This window comes from Tachypleus tridentatus, chromosome 1 (assembly GCF_004210375.1).
Source record: "Tachypleus tridentatus isolate NWPU-2018 chromosome 1, ASM421037v1, whole genome shotgun sequence".
Lineage (NCBI taxonomy): Eukaryota > Metazoa > Arthropoda > Merostomata > Xiphosura > Limulidae > Tachypleus > Tachypleus tridentatus.
Window position 1 is genome coordinate 96,216,354 of NC_134825.1, and position 19,064 is coordinate 96,235,417.

The window sequence follows — 19,064 nt, forward strand, 5'->3', positions numbered from 1 at the left end:
ATATGATGTTTTATCCATTGACCTTATTTTCTACGATTTATGTCCTTTTTTACTACACAACCAGTCTTCACATCCATATTTGTTTCCCCCTTCCCCAATCTTTGAGTGCATGCTGAACAATTTACCTCAAAATTAAAGGATGGAATTAACAAGGCTTCCCCCCAGTTTGCTCTTGCTTATCATCATGCAGACTGTCCTTTTCTAGACCAACAATTGTTAGGTTCTATTTTACCTGTTTGGGAGACAATCCCAGAATCTTTTGTAAATCTGACCCAAGCCCAATGTTCCTGCATTTGTTTTACCACCAAAACTCTTTCATGCAAGCTTCTCTGAGGCTCTCTGCTGAAATCCTGAAGGTTTTTCTGGTGACATTCTCTTCCTTCTTTTCTATTTGTTGTTTTCAGTTCTGGCTTTGTAAACGTTGATTCTTGGGGTCGTCTAGGTCAGGGGTTTTTAACTTAAGAGTGTCCGAGGGCCACAACCATATTCACAAACTAATGATTAGAGATTAGAAAACTAATGATTGGAGGCCTGCTATTGATTTATTCAACAGCCCTATTTTACTATGGAGTCATTTCTCACCCTATGATGAACATTTTTTCTGGCTTCATGGTTGATTACAAAGAATGTTTCCAATGCTTATTTACACATCCCTATCAGAATATGGTCTTATATGTATCTTCAGTTCATATGTCATGATGTGTTTTATCAATGTTGTGCCCAACTCTTTGGACTTGCTTTCACCCCTTGTGTTTTTTGTTGAATTTTCAGATCTTTTGTTCACCATCTTAATGTTTTGGGACTGTGATTCCACCATTATATGTGGAATGTGGACTGGCTTCTTCTGACCAGTTGGCCAGCCATAATCATCAGCTCTTTGACATGACTGTTTGTGTGGGCTGGTTAATCAAAGTGAGAAGTCCTTTCTCTGTTTTACCCAGTATCATGTCTATTTAAGTGTCTTTTTGACACTCATCTCAGTCAGGCCAAACCTTCTCCTCTATGACTTCATTTAACGAAATTGAAAGTTTTTCACACCCTTTCAGCTCCCTCGCTTTCTGCTCGTGAGGTTATATTGCTTTTGTGGATGAGGTCTTTAACAGCATGGTCATGCACGTATGTGATCCTTTCAGTGGGATTTTCACAATCAATGTAACCTTGCTCAAGATTCCTTGGCAGTTATCATTACCCTTCTAATAATCTGCTGGACAATGCTTTTAGATTTTGATCTGTTCAGGGCTGAAGTGAATGGGTCAGTCACCAAGAGGCTTTGTGTCATTGGTCTTTGCATATCAACATTTTCGAGCTTCTCATGATCCATTGGGCTTTGAATCACTCCTTTCTCTTGCCAGACATTATCTGGTGATGATTCACTCCAACAATTCTACAGTGTTGGCAGATATCAATCACCCAGTCAAGATCTCCTTGTTTTTGTACATTGAATCTCCTGTATTTGACCCAAATGCACTAAATTCATCTCATTGCATGTCATGTTACAGGTGCTTTCAATCTCATAGCAGATCATATTTCCCATCTTGAAAAAATTTATTCAATGGAGTGGGATTTAGAACCCCTCATATTCATGTAGATTTGCATTCTTTGCAGTTTTTTACATTTAGGTGCATTTGCCACAGCTCTTAAACACCAATTGCCTCTTTTTTGGCCTTTATAACTCATCATCAGGCTATGGTTTTACACTGATGCCTTCAGCTGGGATATGTTCCATAAATTCCTTTATTTTTATCCTCCTATCTGTTTTTATCAGGTGGTCTCTCTCATCAGTACCACTCTTTCTTGAGTCCTGATCACTCCCTATTGGCAAACTGAACTGTGGTTTCCTCGATTACACCAACTACAACTTTTTCATTTATTACTCCCTCCTATTTCCCTACCTTCATTGACAACCATAGTCACTGGTTCTACATCCCACCATTCATATCCTTCATCTTTACCTCTGGCTATTATCCAGTCCTTGTTGAGGAGATCACTTTTTTCGATCGAGTAGCTTTCTTTTTGTTTGTTCCATATGTTTTTTTCAATAGAGGTGTATCAGTGCAAATGGAAGGTGTTCCACAGCTGGTATGCTACTCAAGGTTTCCCAAGTGACATATCTACTGTGGCTTGTGTGGCTGAGTTTCTCATATGGCTTTTTGACTGGGTCTGTTTGGTCTCTTCAGTCTTGGGCTATTGGGTTGTTTTATCCCACACATTTCAATTTTTCCAACACCATTGGGTTTTTGCTTTCCCTGTCCTTTCCATGTTAATGTATTATTTCAGGATTTATCATTCCTCCCAGATGCCCTAGTGTTTTGGACTATAATATTAATGTGCTCCTCTACTCCCTAACTTTGCCTGTGTTTGAACCTATTTTCTCAAACAATGTTTTATATTTCCCTTAAATCATATTTGCTTCTCCTCATAGCCTGTGAATGTTGAAGGTCTGATTTGTTTGTCATTGATGTTTCATGTATGCTTTACCTCCACATCTATATTATCCTTTATTGGGATTGTTTCTTGTTCCCAGAGACATCAATGGTTAGGGAGGGTAACTCATCCTTTTCCCCTATTTCTCTTCCTTCTGTTTTTCATCTTTATGCTCATCCCCATCTGGCTGGACTTCTATGTCCAGTCCATACCTTTTGTAGTTATATTGTCTGCATGGCTTACTTCCATGGTACCTATTTCTGACTCTTTATTTCTTGGTAGTTTTCCTCCTTCATGATCTATACCATTCTATTTTCACCAATTAGGTTTGATGTTTGATTCAATTGGCTTATTTCTCCTTGTTATCTTCCCATTGGAATTTTTTCAGGGTGTATTCTCATCAGATTCAGCACCTAACCTTTTCGCTAGCATTATCTTACAATTGGACATGTGGATTACACCTAATACATTAACCTCTCATTACTTGCACCATATCACGGTTTCTTTTTTGGGGTTTTCTTTACCATCTGTGGCCATTCGTCAAGCTTTAGTGTGACTTTGACTGTGTAAGTTTATATTTGTACATTACTTTCATTTTAGCTGCTCTTGCTTCATTTACTCTCTATATGGATCTTGCTCTATGATGATCTGAAAGATGAGCTGTACAAAATTGTGAATCATGCTTTAACTTTCATTGCTTTGCAACGCTCAGTTGAGATGGTGTGTTCCACAAAATTACTTGTAGTAAAATAACCTTGTGATTTCATTATTTCATGAACTTGCCTGTTCCAGACTGTACCATCCATGGACTGTATGGGCAAAGCAAAAGGGAATAGCTGCCCATTCCTGCCATGCCTTGTATTGAACAAATTGGTATGGTCTGTTTTTCAAAATATGGTTTTTGTGGTCATCCATTGCACAGTCTCATGTGAGGAAATTCCTTCAGACTCTTTAATGTGTCTTCATCTTCCTTTTCTTTAAGAAGAGTGTGGGAGTATTTACCATTTTAAATTCCAAATTCCAAATCATTGGGTAGTTGACCATGGAGGCATCCTCCTGTATGGGTTCCACACAAAGATGGTCATAACTATTCAGTGCAGAGTAGGATAGTAGTGTTCTGCCAGTATAGATGACTTGATATCTTTCATTATACAGTCACTAAGGAGTGAAATGTCAAATTGCAGCTCACCCTTTCAACTGGGAGACATAATCCTACCCTGCATGGATTTTGGTACTCTGTTGGTGGGTTTTGGATTTAGAGTAGAACCATTCAACATAACTCTTCACATCTTTATTGTTTCCTGTATTCCTTTCTTTATTATACTCCTTCTCTGTTGTGAGTCACAGTGTAGTTAAGAGAAATTGTTCCTGTTCTGTTCTTTTAGCTATCCCTCATCTACCTTATTCTGAGGGTTTATTGCTTTTTGAATGGTTCTGGTCAGTTTTGTTTTTTGCTGTTGGGAAAGTTGATCTGTATTTAATAGACATCCTTTTGCATATTGAGTCCTCGTATTGACATATCAAAACTAACACATGCCATGTTATGAAGGATTGGTTCTAGATTCCCTCTGGTCTCTTCAACTTGATGTAAAGGTGATATGATCCTCATTCTATCCCCACATGGATGTCAGTTCCCATCAGCATGGGTTTTGGATGTAGTCGACTTATAGAGTACAGTCTTTTGTTATCTAGCCACTTTATGCCAAAGGGCAAATCTGTTGATTTACCCATTTTAATACTTTTTGGGATTGAGTTGTATATATAAATATTTCAAGGTTATGATTATTAACATGATTCAATTCTCTCCAATTTAGATGTACCAGGTGGTTAGGTAGCTTGAGTCATAATCTGATGGTTGCAGGTTCAAATCCCCATCATACCAAACACGCTCGCCTTTTCAGCTGTGAGGGTATTATAATGTGATGATCAATCCCTCTATTTGCTGGTAAAAGTGTAGCCCAAGAATTAGTGGTGGGTAGTGATGACTAGCTGCCTTTCCTCTAATCTTACACTGCTAAATTAGGAATGGCTAGTGCAGATACCCCTCATGCAAAGTTCAAAAAACAAACAATTTACTACACATTTCATAGATGGGCAAAGAAAGTACGTGATTAGAAGTAATGCAGTTTTCCTTATCAGATTTTCGAATCTGACTTTTTTATTTCCAAGGGTGTCCTTTGGATAATTTTGGGGGTTATTTCTGTCATTCTTTAGTACCAGTCTCTCCACCTGATCAGTATGGGATTCCTGCTGATTTTGTGAGAGGAGAAAAGTACTGTATCAGTAGTTATAATTTTTCAATACTGAAAATGTATTTCTGATGGGTACTTATCTCCTTTTACACTTCTTATCTTCCTCTGGTGGATACTTATTCTTCCAAACATTGAAGTGCTAGTTTGATGGAGGTGTATAAAGGAAATCATGCATCATGTGAGTATGCCACATTCCTATTGGTGGAGAAGTGATGCATGATGATTTGCAAGAGATACACGTTGGAATAATTTGATTCCATTATGGGGGAGCAGATGGCTTGCAGCACACATAAAGAAAACAGTTCTCATAAAGAGGGCAGCACTGAACAAGAATAACTAATCTTGTGAATGGGGGGAAATATCTATCAGAAATACATTTTTAGTATTGGAAAATTATAACTTTCAACTGTTGCTAAAAAGGAATTTATAATTTTTGTATGCTTATTGGTGGAATATATTAACACAAAATTATCAAATATTTCAGCATTAGACAGTGGAAATATAATCATTACTCCTCCACCACAAGTAAATTGTGTTAGTGACCTTCCTTTATTAAAATATCCTCTCCAGTGTACTGTATGGGGTCTTATCTCTTCAAATAGTAGAAAAAAAGGTGACTCTGGTAGGAAGCAGATGGAACAAACCTCAGCAGTAAGTTTCTGCAGTGAAACATGAAGTGTCTTTTAAGGATGTTCATAAAGATGATGATATAAAAATTATTTTGTGAAGTGATGTATGTTTGATTATATATATATATATATACAAAAGTAATCATAAACTATGTTTTCAACTAATATCGGTTAGCTTTGTAATAAATATACATGAAATATACATCAGCTACCATTCAATTATTGGTACTACATAATTTTTGAGTCCCCAGTATTCTCTGCATTCCTCTAGTTCTTTTGGGTCATTGGTCCCAAATCACCATTCCAGTTACCTAACAGGTATACTAAGATTACAGTATAGGTTCCTTCTCAATAACTGTGTGTTCCATGTATTTCCTTTACCTGAAAGTTTATTTTTTGTGGCTGCTGACCTTCAGGCATCACTGACTAGAGTGATGTTTGCTGTTTGTAAATAGACTGCTTTCTCATTCTCTCTACATTTTCAGACCATTTCTTCTTACCAAAAACATGGTCAGACATAAAAGGGATTAAATTCCATTTTACCTATTCATCTGATTGCTCTTTCTCACTTTTATGTCCAATCATATTTTGATCATGATGATGTTCAGTGAGGTTCTTGAATGCTTTTTATACTTTTTCTATTGCATTTAGAGATGCTAAACAACAACTTTAATTCTGGGATCTCTTTGAAAGAGAGAATTCTTTTGAGAGTCACATTTAATTAGTTTTATCAGATTTCTATGCCCTTAGTGGATGGATTGAACAAATTGCCCACTGGAGGTTATTGTGCAGACTGGTATGTTCAACACCCCCAATACTTTTATCTCATATTATTTACATCATCTGGCAGTCTCTTCATCTGAGGGTTTTTGCCTATGTCCTGTAGCTGTCATAACCATTTCAGCTAGTTTATACACAGGGATGAGTTTTATTATTGTTATCTTTCAGAATCTCTTATCTTGTTTTCTCAAGATCTTATTCTTTGGTGAATGTTGTCCAAGCAGGTATGCTTTTATCAAATCAATTCTGCACTAGTAACCACTACTTCAATGTATCTTATACAGGTTGCAACAGGCTCTGTGAAAATGAGGTATCCTATAAGATCACATAGGCACTGACGAGGTGGTATTACCATACCATGCTGGACCACTACTTATGGACTGTCATGAGTAAAGCATGGGGGAATTCTGCATGTCCCTGCTAATCATTGGATTGAATATATTGAAATTGGTTTGCTTTTAAAAACTTAGGGAATTTGGTTCACAATTTGTACTGTTTCCAGACCACTGTTCCTCCAGACTCTCCAGCACACATTACTTCTCAGGTGCTACTAGTGGAGGCTACTAGTCTAGGGAGTCCTTACCACAAAGCATTAGATTTAATTCCTCCACTCTTGGAGAAGAGTGTTGTTGGAGTCCTCCTACCAATGTTCCTGAATAATTTTCCCAGATGTCAGTAGGAATTACATCATCCTAAGCAGAAGGCTACTTGTAACACTGGTTGAGATTTGACACTGCTATCTGGTTTGGGTGTGCATGGCCCTTTTGTTTGATCAATATCAATTCAGTATATTGTTTGTGGAAGAAGGTCATGTATCTCGTTATAATTCCAAAAGCAGAGTGGTCCCATCCTGGGTTCTTGTTAGAGCTCAGATGTTCTATATACTCCCCATATTTCTGGGAGCAAGTGGAACATACCTTCCCCTAGAGTTGGGGAGTGAGGGTGAAAGTTGATTCCAGATCAGATGAGTTCTGTTTCCCTTGGTTGAGTAAAGCCTGCATGATCTTGTCGTTCTGAGCCTGAGGTGTCACCTTTGGCATCTTTAGGTGGAGGAAAAGGTTTTTCTACTATGGTGTTGCTTACTTTATTGTCATGATTTTGGTGACTTGGAACACATTACTCTATGACTACAGTTTAACATCCACTCATAAGTATTTACATGTATATAATGTGGCACAATTGCCCCTAGCCACCAACATGGTATATTAGGATCAAGACCCTTTAATTCCAGCCCCATATAGTGGAATCTCAGTTATCTGGTTGGGGCTAACCTATAGTGATGATCACTTATGTACAATTCCACCCATGATCTGAAATTACTTTCAGGGTGAAGAACATACATGTTCTGGATATAATTCAGTTCCCTCACTAGGAGATAGTCTTCTGTTGAGACTACCATGATCTTTTCAGTAACTTTTTATATGGGTAATTCCCTCACTACTTCCTGTACCTTATTAATGTGGAGGAAAGTATGTTCTGGAAGTTAGTACTTTCTTAAATTGTAAATGTGTTTCCAATAATGCTTAACTCCTATCACACTCATCTGCCCTTCCTCTTTGCTAAGAGAAGGTGTCAGAGGCTGGATTTGAGTCAGTCTGAAATAAGTGACAACATTTCCTGAATGACTGGCTTATATACAGTACCAGGATAGAGGGTGCACTGATATATGTGGAAAGTGTCATGGAACAAATATCACCAAGAGCTGTTAAGTGGGGTATAAAAGAGTGAAGTAAAGAAGAAAAAATAAGAATAATATTTGGATTGGCAAAGTAAAAAACCCTGGCAGTCAAGTAGTAGTTATAAGTTTGAGTGGAGGCAAGTATTATTGAAAATAGATGTTCAATTTAGGAAACTGTTAATATGTAATATTTGCTTTCCCATCATCAGCCAGATATTTTAATTGACTTTTGTGCTGTTAGCTTCATTCATTGTTACATACAGCTGCAACTGTTTAACTAATATTGTAAGTTTTACTATTTCTCTGGAAACCTTACTAATGTAGTCTGCCTAAAGTATGCAAGTAGATCCTGTAGCTGTATTGTTGATCCTTCTTGATTAGAATATTTAGGCTGTTAATTTTGTACGGTCTGCTGGTGTCTCTCACAGCTTCACATTCATGGGGATTGTCCATTGTGAAACATCTGTCCTAATGTTGAAAAAAATAGAAAATAAACTGATTTTTTGTTTTGGTTTATTCACCTTTGCTGTCTGAAGAACGGTAGTTGCAGATATCCCTAATTATAAAAAATGTTTTGCTAGTCTTATTTCTTCTTTACTCAGGCATATTTTATTTTAAATAATGAACTAATTTACACTACACATGAAAGTACTAACATCATATTGGATCATTCAGTTCTTGAATCTGTATGTTTTCCAACATCTCCTGGTTTTTAGGTCATTACTGATGCTTTTATAAATCACCTAAATGTTAAAAGTATTGTAGCAAAATGATCTTCCTCTACTATTCTTACTTCTTGAGTTTTGATCTTCTGCATGGATCCATTTTTGGTTTTTTTTTGCCTTGCATATTATGAAATTTTTTGTCAGAGACTTTCTTTTTTAGAAGCTACTCTAGTTCTAATTTTTAAAATCAGGATCAAATTTTTACCTTGCAGTCATTCTTAGTTAAGAGCCTATGGCTTTTACTTTTGTAGTTCTATTGCTGCATGGCTGTTAGATTTCTTTGATATATTAGTCTGTTCTGGCTTTTACAAGGTGCTTACCTCACTAAACAACTTTTCAGTTGATTTTGAAAATGCTTCTTCCATACATCATTTATCTTTGTGCAGTTTTCACCCACACTAGTTTCCTATTTAATAGAAGCATACCAGCAGGAACAAATTAGGGTTTTAGCAATTTATTAGGTCGTTAGCCATTTATTTTAATATGACCAGTAATTATAATGTTAATCATCTTGCTTTGCCTACCTTTTCTATGTTTACTCATTTCTTTAACATGCCCACAATTATGTAAGCAAGATAGGTCTTTAAACTTTATCCACTAAATGACTCTCTTCTGTATATGATTTTTGATAAAATTAGACTAAACTCAACAAGGAAAGGCTTTTTAGTATTTCAGATCTAAGTAACTGTTTGAAATTGGTTTTAGCTCTAAAAATATATAAGTATAATGCTACATTGAAAGCACTAAATTAGAACTTTGTGATTTAACCAACAATATTCAGATAGCTCAGTTAAAAGCTGCTTTATGCCAATACAACCTGTATGATTCTTTTAGCATTTTAATATATTCTGTTTGTTATTAAAATTACATATTTTAAATTAGTATTTCAAAATAACTTTTGGGATTTATGGTGTTTCAACTGTTAGGTATTATTAAAGAGAAATGGCAAGTTTTAAACTATTACAATTCTTAATTTTCGAGAAAAAAAAGATTTTATTACACAATAATGAATTAAATAAAAACATTAATTTCAGTGTCTGGGAGTATGCATTGGAAATCAAACCTTACAAAACGTAGTACTGCTTGCAATTTCAAACTACATTTACTATTGAGCAATTTTGATAAGAAGCAGATAAAACAAGTTTTTCTTTTTACTGGATTTAGTTCTCAAAATACAAATGTTTTAATTTTTAAGTGTAAAGTATTCACACCAGAAGATTGTTTAGCACTTTAAAAAACAGAAATATGTAGTATCAGCTGTAAATGTATAAGCTAATGTCAAAATAATTAATTAAATTGATTCTTAACAATTATCCTCTTATCTGAGTGTATTACCAGTGACTCTTTGATAAGTAGGAGACCTAAGTGTAATGAAAAAGGTTTATAGTCATGCAGCTTTTTTATAGTACTTACACAACAGATTTTCAAAGTGAAGAGACTGAAGCATGTCTTTTTATAATATTGTGGCACAGACCGATATAGTTGATGAGAACTATGTATTACATGTTTAGGATGAAAATCAGTTTTAAGTAATTCTGATCTGACTTCGGTTGTAAATTATCTCTTTTTTTACAGTACAGCACCTAATGTTGATTCTCACTTAAAAATAAACAAACATGATGTCATAAAAGTAAATATAATAATTCAGTTGAAATATATTTTGTTTGTTATTTTAATTTTAAGCTTTTTATCACTCTATAGGGTCTAGAAAATTTGGACAAAATACTAATTGAGTAAGTGAACGAGTTTTTATATATCAACATTTTTTTATCTTCTTTTTTCAGTGTCACCATACATTTAATTTTTTTTATGAAATTCTGTCATTTAGAAAATAGATCCCAGCTGGAGGCTTATAAAAAATTCTAATGAAAGAACCATTAACAAAGAAAAAGTTAATTAACCTTATGCACTACATATAGTTATTCTAGTGTATTTTTAAATTGTATGATGTTTCTGCTATAAGTTAATGTGCTATCTCTTTATTAACACAGAATCTTTCCCTCAACCTGATGCAGAGTGGTTATTTCAGTGGCAACAAAAAAAGAAGTTATGTAAATTTCTTTGAAGGTGTTGAACACGTCTTTCTAAAGTCTAAACTCTGCTGTAACAAAATTTGAAGTTCCTATTATGGTGATGTATTTCATTTGGAATTTCCAAGCAATAAAATAAACATTGTTTCAGAAATTCTGCCCCATTGGTCTTATGAGCAACAGTCATACACAGGAATGTATTATCTGTTTCTTGATTCTCAAATCAAGTTATGAGAACTGCCTTCATTGTCTGTGTAGGATTGGAAACCTTGTTCTGATACAGTATCTTTTGTCTTAATAGAGAGATCAACAAAGGCTATTAAAAAGACCTTTATGTCACATCCACAGTAGTTGCATAGCCTGCAATTTGAACATTTATACAAAATATCACATGTAGTTAAGACAACAATTAAGATAATTTGTGTTCTGCATAATTTTGATATAAATAAGTATCTGAAGTAAAATGTTTCAACAATAAAATATTTTACAACGTTTTCTATTAAATAAGACAGTGGTCTTAATAGAAACAATTGAATCAAACATCTTCAAAGTTAGTTTGTGTTAATGTTTTTGATAAAATTATGTTATCAACAAAGTACTTTGCATGTGTTTTATTAATTATATTTATACAGGCTCAGTCATTTTTACTGATCTTGTAATTACTACAAAATATATGAAATAAATATAAATTAACACACTTTCTTTCTATAGCAGCTGTAGAATATAAGAGAAAATTACACTTATTTATAATAAAATGGCCTCAGAAATTTTTTATTCAAATTATTCAATTTAGAATACAAAATATTTTCACATGTTTAAAATAGAATGCCCTAAAACTTAAAACAGAATATCTAGTATTCAAATTAATACTGAAATAGCTTAAAATTATTCACATACCTGGTCAAGTAAAGTTCCAGCAGAGAGATTTTAAGAAAACGATGCTCACATGTTCAAATTATTATTGCACTGTCCCAGACGTTTAGACCTTAAAACTATCAGTTCTCATACTCAAACCACTCACAGATATGTTAATTAAGATTAATTATTATAATTTTTTAAATAATTAATCATCAGAGGTGTTCAAAGATTGAGCAGTCTTCCTTCCCTCCACTTGAGGATTAGGAAGTGATATGGTTTTAGTTGTGGAATTACAAGCTAAAGTGAGTATGATGTATCATATACATGTTGGCGAGCACTAAACACTATAAGCAGCTGATCTCAGACATATGGTTCTTCAGAGGGGCAGTAATTTATAAATCCTGTGCTAAGAATTTGTTGTGGGGTTGAAATTATAGTACTTCAATTAAATCCAGTGTCAGGTTAAAGATGCAAGATATATGAAGGCAGAAGGATAGCCAAGGCTGTAGGTTATTTAGTGTAACATGAATAATTTCCTAAGTAACAGCCATAGAGTGAGAAATTCCATGTGGGATTGGAATTGTTGTATTTCATGCAAGTAGTTGGTTTATTGAGCTATGTTGATAGTGGTAACTGATTGGACTTTGTTATTTGATTGTGGCAGGGTTTGAACTGCTTTCTTTCTTCTTGGTGTGGATGTTTGTACTGACTTGTCCTGAAAGGTATCAGTACTATCTTGGTTTAGTAGTTCCTTGAAATTGTTTGTTCTAAATAGATGATTTGGGTTTCTTGGTTGGCAGTGGATGTTGGTGTAGGAGGGAATCAGGGTATGGTTGGGGTTGTGCCAGGCTTACTATGACGTTTTTATTTTATTTAAAATGAAAGTAGTCAAGAAAAAAATTGTGTGTCAAGATGTATTCAGCAGTCCGTAGGGAAGTTGTTATGATTTTGATGAAATAAGTTGGCAGTCCTGATTTCTTAGATATAATATGGTGGGCAGCATGAATCTTAGAATGGATGGTTGATTCAAGGGCCAGGAGAATTTTATCAATGAAGACTGATTGATAGATGTTCCATAAGCAAACTGTATGCATTTGGGTGGTTGGCAAGTAATGGGCAGGTAGAGTTTCAAGATTGGCAGAGATAGTCAAAGTCATCTAAGAGTTTTGGTTGAAGAAGGATACAATCTTTATGCAGTATTCTGATTAGTTCTGAAATAAGATTAATTTGAGATTTATGCATGTGGGTAAAATAAGAAGTGTCCTAGGGATAGAAATGTAGAGGTATTTGTTAATTCAGTTGATTATGGCAGGTAGTGTCGAGTTAGAAGTGGGGGACTTACTAAAGAAAGGCATGATAGCATGTGTTGTTGGTTCAGTACATAAGGCAAGAATGTTGTGTGAGCTGTCAGTTTGATGAAATTTTTACCTTTTATTGATTGAAAATAGCAAATATCAAAAAAATGTTAAAATAAATAGATTAGACTGGAAAAGTGTATTGCAATGTACAGAGTGTGAAATTTAGTAATTATATATATGTATACTTTTAAAAATATGGAACTGAAACTTATGTTATTAAAGTTAGATCAATAAATTATGTCCTATTCTTAAGTTTATTGATATACATTGATAATAAAGTAATTTAATTAATTTTTGAATGTAATGGCATAAGTTTTATTGTTGTATAGAACTGTAAATAGCTTCATTGAACTGCTTTGATACTGGATAAATGGATAACATTTTTGAATAATTAGTTTTTTTCTGAAGTCATTATTTTTTAACTTCACTTAACATGGAAAGGTGGTCATGGTGCTTGACTTGCAATTTTGGGGTCACAGGTTTAAATCATATTATAATGTTATGGTCATTTCCACTGTTTGTTGGTAGAAGAGGTAGCCCAAGAATTGGTGGTGGTTGGTGATGACTAGCTACCTTTGGTATAAGTTTTCACTGCTAAATCAGGGATGGCTAGTGTAGATAGGCCTTGTACACCTTTGCACGAAATTCATATTAACAAATAACCATTATCAGCACTTAAGAAGCTGTTGGATATATAAGACTATTTAGTGTAAGCATTATTATTTAGTTAAACAGCAACAAGAACTGGAAAGAGAAGAGGAGAGACAAAGAAGAGAAGAAGAAAGACTTAAAGAAGAAAACAAGAGAAAAGAAAGACTGAAAATAGTTTGAGAGAAAGAAGAAAAGGAGAGACTGGAAATAAAGAAAGAGAGAAAATAATAAGAGCACAAAGTGAGAAAGAAGAAAAGGAGAGAGAGAAGAGACTAGAGAAGAGAGAACGAGAACACAAATTGAAATTGCAAAGCTTGTCCAATGGAAAGAAGGACCCAAGAATTACAATTTGGCCAGGATCAACAGACCTAAGCTGTCCAAATTTGATGAACAGAAGGATGGCATAGATACTTCTCTGGAGAGATGTGAAAGATTTGCCCAAAGTCAAAACTGGGATAAAGATAACTGTCAGTCTGTCTGAGGAAAAGACCTACAAGTATATGCAGGCATGATGTCAGAAGAAGCCATGGACTATGACAAGTTAAAAGTGGCCTTGTTTTAATGCAATGGTCTTAATGAGGAAGATTTTGTCAAAAGCCCTCAGAAGTCAAACCTGACACATGAGAAACAACATTTCAATTTGTGGCAGTCCATGGCAATACTTCACAAGATGGACTAACATGGCCAAGTGTGAAAATTGTTTGAGAGACTGGCAGATCTATTAATATGTGAAAATGTATGATCATGTGCTCGATTGAAATGCTCTCTTCCTTAAGGAGGACATAAGGACATGAAAGACATGAAGGAGGTCATCAAGCAAATAAAATAGTATATGGAAGCTCATGGATGAAGTGTAACAGGCAAGTCCAGAAATATACAGTTAAAGTCAAAACCAGTGGTAGCTGACCAGAAGCAAGAGTTCACCAAAGGTGACAGGAAATTAACAGAGAAAGGGGAAAAGAGATGTTATATTTCTTATAAAACAGGGACACTGCAAAGGAGTGTAAGTTCATTACCAATATGTAACAGCAGAAATTTCAATATAAAGCAACTGGAGCTACTTTCAAAGATAGTACTTGTAAGAAACAAGAAAAGAGTGACTGTTACCATGGGTGCTACCACCAGAAGAAGCAAAAAGAAGGATACATGCCAGATTCACCACAAGAAGGAAGTGCCATTTCTATGGTTGATCTGTGCATGACTAATGGTCAGCTGAAGTTAACAAATGGATCAACAGCCCAGTAGTGATTGGTGTATGATACAATTATTGAGAGATGCCAACAAATCACAACATGCCACAACATGCCACTAGGCAAAGGCTATTTGGGAACAAGAAAGTGAATGTTCTACAAGACACTGGAAGCAGTAGTGCAGCAGTGAGAACTAGTCTTGTATATTGATAACCAGATGATGCGCAAGGTGCATCTGTGTGTGCATATTGATGGGACAGTTAGAAAGCTTCCCATAACAAGAATAAAAGTGGATACTCCATATTATATAGGAGACCTTGAAGTCATGTGTATCAAGGTATCAAAAAGAGAAATTTGGAGAAACCAGCCAGAAAAAAGATTGATGTGGCATCTGCAGTCACTACAAGAGCTCAAGGGAAGAATATAAACCATGTTATCAAGTCTTTGTGTGTACTAGAAAGTAATATTCCAAATAAAAATCTATGAGAACAGAAAAAAAGCTCAGAAGAAAGACCATTTTCTGCAGAAACTTGTAGACAGTACTCAAGGCAAAGGTAAATGAAGCTGAACACATCAGAGGCAGAAAGAAGTACACATAGAAAAAGCAGGTCAAGGATTATCGACATTTCGATGCTGCTACCCACACTGAACAACAAACTACCTTCAACAGTGGAAGGGACCATTTATAGTACAGGAAGTAGTCAACAGAATGCACTATGAGGTGTAAGTAACAAGGATCACCAACGTTTACCATGCCAATCTGTTGAAGAGATACTTTGAGAGGGAAGAAGGCATAACAAGTGCAACTATTGAGTAAATATAAGATACAGTATACAGGAATACTGAAAAAGATATAATTGTCAGTGGTTCTAGAGGTTATAAATTTGTAGTATTTTTATTCTTTACATGAACTTCACCTTGCAGTCTAACTTGTCAGAGTGTGAGTCAGACTGATGTTGTCAATTTAAAGACATATTTTTAATTCAGATACTTTTGTGATGTACTTATAGATTTTACCAAAAGCTAGATACATTTATTAAATTCAGATTTTATAGTCAATAATCGTTCTTCAGTATGAGGTCGTTTCATTGGAGAATGCAAATTTGATTAAATGTAAGGTTTATTTTTAAGGAAATTAAAGCTATCAAATACTACTCACTATTAAGATCCTTAATATACCAGTTCTGAGTTTCTTATTATTATAAACATGTGTAATGGTTCACTTGATTTGTGAGTATAATTTTAACCTTGTAATCAAATATACTGTTAAGTTTCTTTGGTTTGTTTTCATAAAAATGTAAGATGATTCTGTAGATTCAGTTAGTGTGACCAAGTATTTTTTGATGATAAAATCCCACAGTGTTACATGATGCCATATTTAACTTTTCATAAACTAGCTGCCCTGAAATACTAGTTTGAATTGTTAAAAGTACATTATTAACACCAGTTAACTGTTTAGTTCCTTAACTCATTTGGTAGAATATTGACTATGTGAGGGGTCTTTGGTTTGATCTTGATTACCACACTAATGATAAGTGATTAGAGTTAGTTCTTTTGATGTGGCTGTATAAGTATTGTTCTTTTTTGATTTAACATCAAAGCTCAATTTTTTTTATTTTGTATTTTCAGTGGATTTGGTATGATATATATTACTGACAGTACAGTGCCCAGTGGTGATGATTATTATAATCAGTTAACAATATGCCAAATCTCTGTTAAATCTTCTGCACTAAGTTCTTCTAACATTTCAATGTCTAATGAAGAATGGAAGAAGGTAAACTTTCAAAATAAAATATTATAGAATTATTTGTTCCTATAAGAAAATGAATTAGCAGTTATTTTATTATTTTTTTACAAAATTTGACTTGCTTAATCTTTCATGTTTGTTAATTTGACAACTGATATTAAAGTTGTACTTTTTAGTTACTTGTTGACGCAAAGTTAATGAGAAACTTATAGATAGTAGAAATTATAATTTAACATATGATGATAAACAAAAACAAATTTTGAAACAAAATAATTAAGATATTGTTTAAAATACACACAGATAACTGTTAGGAGTTGGCAATAAGAACTTAACAATTGGGGTGCACATTATAAATGAATGCTAAAGGTTTGAATTAAGGACAGCTTTTGAGGTCCAATGTTACCACTTCACACAAACTGAAAATGACATCGTGTCATTCTAGGACCAGTCCTCAAATTTTTCCTTTCAAAGAATTGGGATAGTATGAAAGCAATTTTTCTGTACACAGTTTAAAGTTGGAAATATCACAAGATGGTCAGCATCTATCACCCAGATGATTTAAACTCAACCTTTGTAGTCAGTTTGCTAACAAATGCATCTTGTCAAGTAACCTACTAATACAAGAACAGAATATTTTGTGTGGATAGAAATAGTATCTTTTAAAGTTTAAAGGGTGGGAATAGAACACAATTTTTAAAGGGGTTTAATAAATAAATTTTCCCAAGAGGTACTTACTTCCCTCCCACAAAATTAGCCATTATCATTCAGTGTTGCACTCTACATGCAAACCTTTTCTTCATGTATGCCACAAACTTTGCACACTCTTTTTGTTGCAATTGTTATATTCCAACCTATCTCTCATGCAAATCATCATGCATCATCCATCAACCAATGGTAGCATACCATACTCGTGTGACGCATGTAACTCCAACACTCTGACAAACCTTCATTTTTCATTGACAGTGTTCAAGTTTGGATGTGATTATTTATTTATTGCTGTATGTTTGATTTTGTTTTACCTATGAATTGGTTCACTTTTGGTGAGAAGAGTAGCAATGTTTTACATTTTCACAAATCTCTTTAATGTCTGGCTTAATAAAAGACAGCTGGGTTTTCATATCTGCTTTTGCATTCAATCTGTTGTGATATGTTGTTTTGGTTGAAGCATATGAAGAAAATCTGGCAGATATGTAGTTGGAAGAGGGAGGAGCATTTTAACAGCTTTTTTAGATAATTGTGGATATTCTTCTTTGATACTACACCAAAACTCGACAAGTGATAGTTTCTCAAAGGTTAGTTGCAATGTGGAATCTGAAACCATATCAATGAACTTCTCTTAGTCTATTATATTAAAATCCATTGGTTTATCCTGCACTATAAATGGATTTTTTACCTTTGTATGATTTTGTAACATCATGCATTGGGCATTTGGAAAATATTGGTTCACTGAGGTGTGCAGATCTTCCAAATGTTGACAAATTTCATTGTACAATATCAAAAAGTCACATCTTTTAATATCACTACCAATCTCGTTAAAAAAGTCTAAGTATTGGGAAGCTGTCAAGCTCATGATGGTGGATACCAGTTATCCAAAATTCTAACTTTTACTTAAAGACTCGGATTTTATTTTTGGCAACAAATATTGTCAGTCGTTTTCCTTGAAGTGACAGGCTCACTTCATTCATTTTTGAGAAAATGGCTGCCAAATACCCAAGTCGGAATAACCATAGTTTGTCTGCTAGTTGTTCTTTCAAGTAAAAATGGTGTTGTATGAAAAAAAGTGGCTAGTTCAGCTCGCAACTCAAACAATTGCACAAGTGCTTTTCCTCGAGACAACTATCGTACTTCTGTATGCAGCAGTAATACTTTATGCAAACTTCCCATTTCATCACAAATAATATTAAAAAGACGTGCACTCAAGGGATAAGATTTAATAAAATTAATAATTTTTACTGCTTCATCAAGGACATTCTTAAGTGAAACTGGCCTTTTTTTTTTTTTTTGCATGACAATAAATTATACAGTGGCTACTAGTACTCTTTGGGGCCAGTGCTTTGTTTGTGCTAAGGCGCCAGCAGTTTTACCCACCATTGATTTTGTACCATCAGTGCAAATGTCAACACAGTTGTTCCAGAATAAACCATGAGATTCAGAAACGTTATTCAACACATTGAATATTTCAGGACCAGTTGTGTTTGTTGACAAGAATTTACATAAAAGATTTGTCCATTTGTAAGGTAAAAGTACAGTTTTGCAGACAAGATATTAATCAACCTTCATGTTCACAGCTAATCCTTTAATTGGACGAGTTACTGTATCGTTGGAAAGTGGCACTGCTGTGATTTCTTTTACTTTTCATCCTTCATGCATTCAGCAGTGTCAACTGTACAAGGCCTTATTAGTCTCTCAGCTATTATGTTTAAAACGTACAAAAACGTTTCATTGAAGGAATTATATTATGAAAATAGTTTTGATCTTGCAGACCCCCAGAGATCCTTGGACCACACTTTGAGAAATGCTGCTGTAGAGTTTTTACTTTCCCTGTGTTTGTTATTCTGTTGTGTTCCTTATCATTCACTGCCCCTCCAGGCATCTTTCATATGATCCTCCATACCTTGACTTTACCTCCATATAGAACACTTTTCTTGTGATCCTTGTTTCATTTGTCCTTTAAGACATATTTCCTCCTTCTTTTGATGTGCAGACACTGCTGGTCTGTTTGGTTTGTCATTTAATTTTCAC

The 19,064-nt window shown here is 34.5% G+C and overlaps 1 protein-coding gene across 2 annotated transcripts in view; it reads left to right on the plus strand.

Moving 5' to 3' along the window:
• The window catches only part of mei-218 (meiotic 218), an 87,481-nt gene that overhangs the window by 46,982 nt on the left and 21,435 nt on the right, over positions 1-19,064 (plus strand). For both annotated transcript variants that reach the window (XM_076513149.1, XM_076513158.1), the window contains 3 exons: positions 5,161-5,327; positions 10,190-10,221; positions 16,205-16,349. In XM_076513149.1, coding sequence (XP_076369264.1) covers positions 5,161-5,327; positions 10,190-10,221; positions 16,205-16,349 — 344 coding nt within the window. The remainder of the gene's footprint in view (positions 1-5,160; positions 5,328-10,189; positions 10,222-16,204; positions 16,350-19,064) is intronic.